General features: G+C 36.8%; 1 protein-coding gene across 5 annotated transcripts in view; it reads right to left on the minus strand.

Moving 5' to 3' along the window:
• The window catches only part of LOC122637468 (leucine-rich repeat-containing protein 15-like), a 12677-nt gene continuing 5553 nt past the window's right edge, over positions 1-7124 (minus strand). For 2 of the 5 annotated variants that reach the window (XM_043829605.1, XM_043829622.1), the window contains exons 2-3: positions 2554-2949; positions 1-2481 (exon numbers count right to left, since the gene is read on the minus strand). In XM_043829605.1, coding sequence (XP_043685540.1) covers positions 852-2481; positions 2554-2949 — 2026 coding nt within the window. In that variant the 3' untranslated portion in view covers positions 1-851. Of the gene's footprint in view, positions 2482-2553; positions 2950-4263; positions 4360-6245; positions 6356-6480; positions 6528-7124 lie in introns of those variants that run through there. The other 3 variants (XM_043829641.1, XM_043829613.1, XM_043829632.1) reach the window with 3 other exon arrangements.

Here is a 7124-nt window from a genome sequence, read left to right on the forward strand (position 1 = left end):
TGTTCTCATTTCCCTTACGATGGACTTCACATACCTATTATATAGCCATTAATTCCTTTGATTTTGTTTATTCATTTTGTTTACTCGCACATTCTCGCTTGGCAGTTAACGATTATGATCGATTTTTCTCGAGAACAAAGGCTCGTTTCTGCGAGATTATTACACAATATCGTCGATTGAACAAAGATTCAAGAAGTACGTTTGCAAAAGAAAAAAACAAGAGATTGTATCGTTTCTTCGTAAAAGGAAAAAAAAAAAACGTAAACTTCGATTTATGCTCTTACTGTAAATTACACGTCTGATGTTTCGAAGTCTTTGTGATAAGATAAAAGACACACTTATGCATACATACATACACGATACATACGTACATACGTTATGTGTTTGTATGTATATATATATATATATATATACGTACGTATAAATATACAATGAATTAGAAACTTATCGTTCGATGTAAGTGTAAGATAATATAATCTTTCATAGAGTATGCAGAATTCAAATCGTTATCCGAAAGAAAAATATAATTCATCTTTGAGAAAATATTCAACATAAGTTTTGATCGATAGTACGAGAAAGATTATCCGTCTCCTCCGTTGTTTGCTCGTCGCAGTTCAATTCTCTTCGAGAAAGAAAAAAGAAGGAACAAACAAACAAACAAACAAACAAACCAAAAAAAAAAAAAGAAAAAGAAAAAAAAAATAAAATAAAAAATAAAAATAAACAGTTATATGAGTTTTATGCAATCGGCACATCCAAAATTATTACAACGTTTATAGCTCTAGCCTGATTTTACGTTTTCGTTGATAGAACAAGCTCAATATAGGATGTTGCCGAGTTTTCATCGTATATCATAAACGACGAGCACAATTCGACTCGCGAATGTATTTCGCCCACGTACGGCTTGGCGTGATATCACCCTTACGACCCTTCGATTTATTCTGATCCATGATGGTACGATAGGTATTTTCGTCGTAAGTGCAAGTTAAACTCCTTCGAAGTTTTTCGGCACCTGTTCCGAAATTGGCAGGCTGACTACCAACTAGTACGTGAAGATCGCTCTTTACTTTTTCAGCCCAGTCCCACATGTCCGCGATCGAGCAATTGCAAACGAATGGATTCCCTAATAGATTAACCGACAAAAGATGCGGATTTGATTTGAAGACTTTAGGATTGACGGTTCGTAGATTGTTATTGCTGAGATCTAAATGTTCTAAAGATTTTAGTTTCTTCAAGCAAGTCAAATCTCCCGTTCCGGATATTTCATTGCCCGAAAGATTCAACCGAGTGATATTTTTAGTTTTGGAGAATACGTTTTGGTGTAAATGAGAAAGACCACAATCGCTTATGTCAAGAATTTCGAGATTGGATAGTTGCGCAGGCAAGAGTGCTCCCTGGTTGGAAATGCTAAGTGGATTACCACTGAGCTTCAACTCGATCACGTTTGTGACGTTGCGATCACCGAAAACTTTTAGATCGATCGGGTTTCGAAGATCGCAATTACTCATCTCTAAACTTTCCAATCTCGTCAAGTTGGCGAACAAACCTTCCTCCAACGTGTGAAGCTTGTTTCCTGATAATATCAGTTTCTTAAGAGATGTCATTTGAGCGAAGGTGTTGTTTGCAACGTGACCGAGGTTACAATAAGACATGTCTAAATATTCCAAGGAGCTTAATGGATTCAACAAGCTCACGAACGCATCCGAAAGTGGATTGTTAGAGATATCGAGTTCTTCGAGATTTTCGAAAACCTCGAAAGCGGTCGGCAATTTACGTAAGTTGCAATGGCTGAGAGAAAGTTTGTGAAGCTTAGGTAAGTGCCGTAAGATTACAGTGAGGTCAGCTGCGAACATGGGATTGCCGCTCAGATTCAATACTCGAAGCTTACTGGCATTTTTGAAAGCCTCTTCGGACAAACGATCCTGAAGATTACAGTTGGACAAGTCCAAGGATTGCAAGCTGTGGAGATTGTGACCAAGAGTATTGCCAACGTCCAAATGCCAGAGTTCGTTGTCGGCCAATACCAATTGTCGAAGGTACAAGTTTTTAGCGAAAGCATCGCCCGGTAGATTGGTGATCGAAGTTTTCCTTATGTCGAGATTCTCCAAACGAATGAGCGGAGCTAATACGTTAGTCCAACTTAACGTTCGCAAATCGTTCTCCTGCATCTCGAGTTCTCGCAAATTTTCCAAATGAGCGAAAGTATCGGGCGACAAGTGAGTCAAGTTGCAGGCGTTCAACTTGAGATACTCGAGATTGGTCAAGTGGTCGAACGGGCCTGGTTCTATCCTTTGTAGAGGATTGTGAGATAGATCGAGTTTGTTCAGGTTAGTCGTGTTGTGAAAAAATTGGTTATTCAGTTTATGAATGCCGCATGAATTCAAATCCAAATAGAGAAGCGACCGACAATTTAGGAAAGGACCCTCCACCGTTGCTATCGGGTTGTTCTGAAGTTCCAACGTGATCAAGCCTGCGCTGTCCCTATTAGATATAAGATTGAACGAGTTAAACGTTGTGTCGTGTTTCACGTTAACAAACGTTTTGTCATATTACCTAAAAGCTTCCGAATCGACGTGAGTGATGGCGTTGAACGAAAAGTCCGCATCCAAGAGATACGTCAGCCCGGCGAAAGATTCGTAATTGAGTTGGTCAAGTTGATTATGTGCCATTTGAAGTCGCCTCAATTTAATACCATGTGGAAACGGTGCAACGTGTTTTATATTATTGCCATTCATGTCAAGTACATAAACGTTGGGACTGAGTTCGTTGTATGAGATGCTGGTCAGGTTGCTTTCCGAGCAATCGGTCACCCAGTTGATACGAAAGTAGTGACAGTGACAGTCGACCGGACATTCTTGTTCAGTTAACTCGCCGTTAAAAGATAGAGTCGATGCAATTAGACTGGTTAAAAGCAGGAACGGTACTAACATCCTGTTTGCCGATTGATATCTAAATTTGAAAACAAGAGAATGACAAGTTTTTTAATAATGTGTAATAGATTAAATAACAATAATATACATGCGTACGGAATGAACGTGCGTGTATGAATATACATATACATACATATGTACGAACGTATTAACGACGAATTGATAGAAGAAAGCATGAAAGACCAAAAAGACAATTATACGTAAGAACAAACAAGACAGAAGCAGAGCAGTAGCGTCCATTATCAAAGATTATCATCGCGCGAACCGGAGTCTTGGTCTTGGCGGTAAATTACATTGCAGAACGTTATGCCGTTTCTCTCTTTTATCCCCTTGGAATAGACGAGTGCTGAGGACAAAGGAAGAACTCGTCGGCGCCTCTGGCAAGAGCCAGAGAGAAAGAGAAAAAAAAAGAAAGAGAAAGAAAGAAAGAAAGAAAGAAAGAAAGAGAGAGAGAGAGAGAGGGGTAGTTGTACAACGAACGAAGAACCTATAAGAGTAGTAGGAGCTTTCCGGCAGAACGACACGGTAGGCGTTCCACACGGTCGACTGATTCCTGGAGCTTTTCCACCCGCGCGGAGTTTGCTTTCGGCCTCTGCCCGTTTCACTCGACGACGTCCTCCCTTGAGGGAAGAGAAAAGAAAAAGAAAAAAAAAAGAACAAAAAAAGAAAAGGAAAGAGAGAGAGAGAGAGAGAGAGAGAGAAACAGCTCGAAGGCGGTACATTTTCCGTTTTCGATCCCTTCCTTCTCTATTTTTCGCAGTCGTCGTCTTGCCTTTGGCGCCGCGAATCCCTTTTCCTTCTCTCTTTCTCTTCAAATCTCATTTCATAGGAAAGATCCCTAGCACTACTCGTCGTCCTCGTCGTCGTCCTCGGCTTCGTCGTGGTATTCGTTCTCTTCCTCGTCTTCGTTCTCTTCCTCGTCCTCGTCCTCGTCCTCGTCCTCGTCCTCGTCCTCGTCCTCGTCCTCGTCCTCCCTTCTCTTGGGGAACCGTCGGAGCTTGACAGTCATTTGCATTCAAACTCCACCCGAGACATTCATACTTTTTCCAAATATCGTCTTTCTTTATGCGCCAGAGTTCAGCTTTCGGTAGAGACTTCAGAGACCTTCGGGGCGGACGCTTTCCATTCGAATTTACGTCTCGACTCCACCTTAGTCAACCCTCGCAATCCTCCCTTTACTCGCGACCGACCGTCATCCCTCTCTCCTTCCCCTACTATCCTCCCATTTTCACCGATTTTATCTTCCCCCTTCCTTTTTTCTTTCTTTCTTTCTTTCTTTATCGTGTATACGATAGGAGGTAGGAAAGAAAAAAAAAAGGAAGTGTCCCTCTACTTTGGATAATTAGCTTTCTTCCGCTTTTGACTCCCGAAACAAACGCGATTGCTCGTTACGTTTTCTTTCGTGAATCCACGAGACACTTCGTCGACCCTAAAAAAAGAAAAAAAAAAAAAAAAAAGAAAAGGAAAGGAAAAAGTACGAACGAGTCTCTTCTCTTAATGATCATGCTCCGACTCTCGAAGATTGTCAGAAAAAAAAAAGAAAAAGTCAAAAAGAAAAAAAAAAGAAGGTATACAAAAGGGGAAGAAAAATGGTTATTACCGACTCCGTTTTCTAAAGTAACCAGTTAATTTCAAGGACCACTTGCTCGACCGAATATTCATTCTCTCCCTCTCTTATTTATATCATCATGAACGAGATCAAAAATAAAATGGCGTTACCCTCGCGTTATCTCATTTTCTTGTTAAAAATCAAATAGAAAACAAGTTAGTAATATGTATGTAACAGGAAATGTTACTACAAATCTTTCTAATACGTCTAATCGTGTCCACTCGACCGTAATAACTCTCCTATCAACGAATCTACATACACAAACTGGTTCGTTTAATCCTCTAATTAGTGGAAAATAAATGCTACTATTGAAGTTTTCATTTTTATTTCTAATATTTTATATGTACGGATTGAGCTGAAACGTTTTAGTTTTCTTTTTTTATCCAGTTAAAAAGAAAAATAGATCTATCAGTTTTAAAGATATATAAATATGCGATATTCGTATAGAAATCCACATTTATATTAAACGTGACATAATAAATATTAAGATCACGCTGTATGTTAAAATATAATGGGAAAAGAAAGAACTTTCCACGATTCTCAATCCGTTTTTTGATTAATTATATATATATATATATATATAACAAATTATTTACATAATTGTTTTATAATTATTTAAGTAATTTATTATATATATATACATATTTGACTTAGATATAAAAAAAAAAACAATAATAATAAAAAATGTTTCGTATTCATTAAACCTTCCAAAATATTATACTTAAATTCTTCCCGATGAAAAATAATTCTCTATCCTCAAATCATTTCGACGCAATTCCCATTAGAAATTTCTCACCGAGTATATAATATATACTGTATTACGGTTGAACGAGAAAACATGTCAGCGATTTGCACGGACTGTTTAAATATACGCGCGCTTTTCATTGCGGTTCGTGCCGTACGTTCGCCGTCCGTGCGCGCGTGCCTTACACCAAGCAAGATTTATATATTTGCATATATACATATGTATGTACATATATGTGTAAGATATATATATATATATATATATACGTGTAAGAAATTTACGAATAGGTGAGTTCGAGCTGGACGAAAAATGCTGAACATCGTGAAGGTAATGAATTCATGAGTATGATTATACTAAGTTAAAGGACGGATGCACGCATAACTCGTGAATAAAAATTATTACTACGAAGAATAACATTAAATATGTAAGTAAATGTTTATGCGTGTATGTAAGCGTGTCTGACGACCATGGATAAGAGGATGACTGTACAACAAAGTATACGTGTTTCCACTGATAAGCTACGAGAGAAAACTTGGGAGAAAAAAAAAAAGCTTTAGGAGAAAAAAAGAAAGAAAAAATTAGAAATAAATCAAGTGTAAATTATGATAAGAAACTTAACGATAATCATCTTTTTCGTTAAGCCTAACAAATTGGATTTTTCACTTCTACTAACACGCCATTTTTAAACACGGAAGTCGGATTAAATCGGAAATAGTCGTACATCCTCGTTCGATAACCTCATCTTTTTTTTTTATATATATATATATATATATAAATGTGAAGTCAACTTATTTCCTCGTAAAATTAATACACATGCACAACACACACGCGCGCGCAAACCATACAATATTCTTCAATGTTGCAATGAAACGTGAATAAAAAAAAAAAAAGAAAAAAAAACGGACTTTAAATTTCTCAAACAAGTAATTTCAGTATCGTAGTTATGTTCAGACAATCATACCGTTAATCTTTTTTTATTGTCTGTTGAATCCTATACAGATTGTTCCGAGATAGTAAAAATGAAAAACGAAATACAAATTAAAAATTAAGAATAGAGACTGAAGTTCATTAAGAAAGAATTGATTATAATTTTCGTAACATACATACATACGTACATACATATATACATACATATATATATATATATATATATATCGAATTCAAATCGTTAAATTCGTTTATTTTTTTACTCATACGTTCTTGGCGAAGACAATCGTGTTACTGTCATAGAAAAAGAGAGGGAGAAGGAGAGACAAATAAACACATACACACACACAAGCAGACATAGAGAGAGAGAGAGAGAGAGAGAGAGAGAGAGAGGAAGAGAGGGAAAATAGATCAGTATTGCATGTATGTATTTTTAACGACTCGGCCATTTTTGATTACGCAGCACAACCTACATACGTTCGAAAACAATTTCCCGCGAAGGACGTTCGTTCAATTAACGAATAAAATACGAAAAGTAGACGATCGTCGTAATCGATGTTCATATATATTCGTGTGTGTACATGTGTATGCATAAATTATATTATACGATATATTATATTATATTATATTATATTATATTATATTATATTATATTATATTAGATTATATTACATTATATTATATTATATAGATATAGTATAGGGGTAGGATGAAACGCACAAAGTACCGCGTTCTCAATTCTAATCGAGATCAAATGTTTTATCGGTCGATCGAAGTTTCACTTAATTAAGTAAACACATCGGACGCGCACAGAGTGATTTTCTATCGGGTTAAAAGCATTCGCGAATAGTCTCTTCCATTATCATTACGTAATACCCAATAATCGACACCCTCTGAATGAATTATCTTCGTA

This window comes from Vespula pensylvanica, chromosome 1, assembly GCF_014466175.1.
Source record: "Vespula pensylvanica isolate Volc-1 chromosome 1, ASM1446617v1, whole genome shotgun sequence".
NCBI lineage: Eukaryota > Metazoa > Arthropoda > Insecta > Hymenoptera > Vespidae > Vespula > Vespula pensylvanica.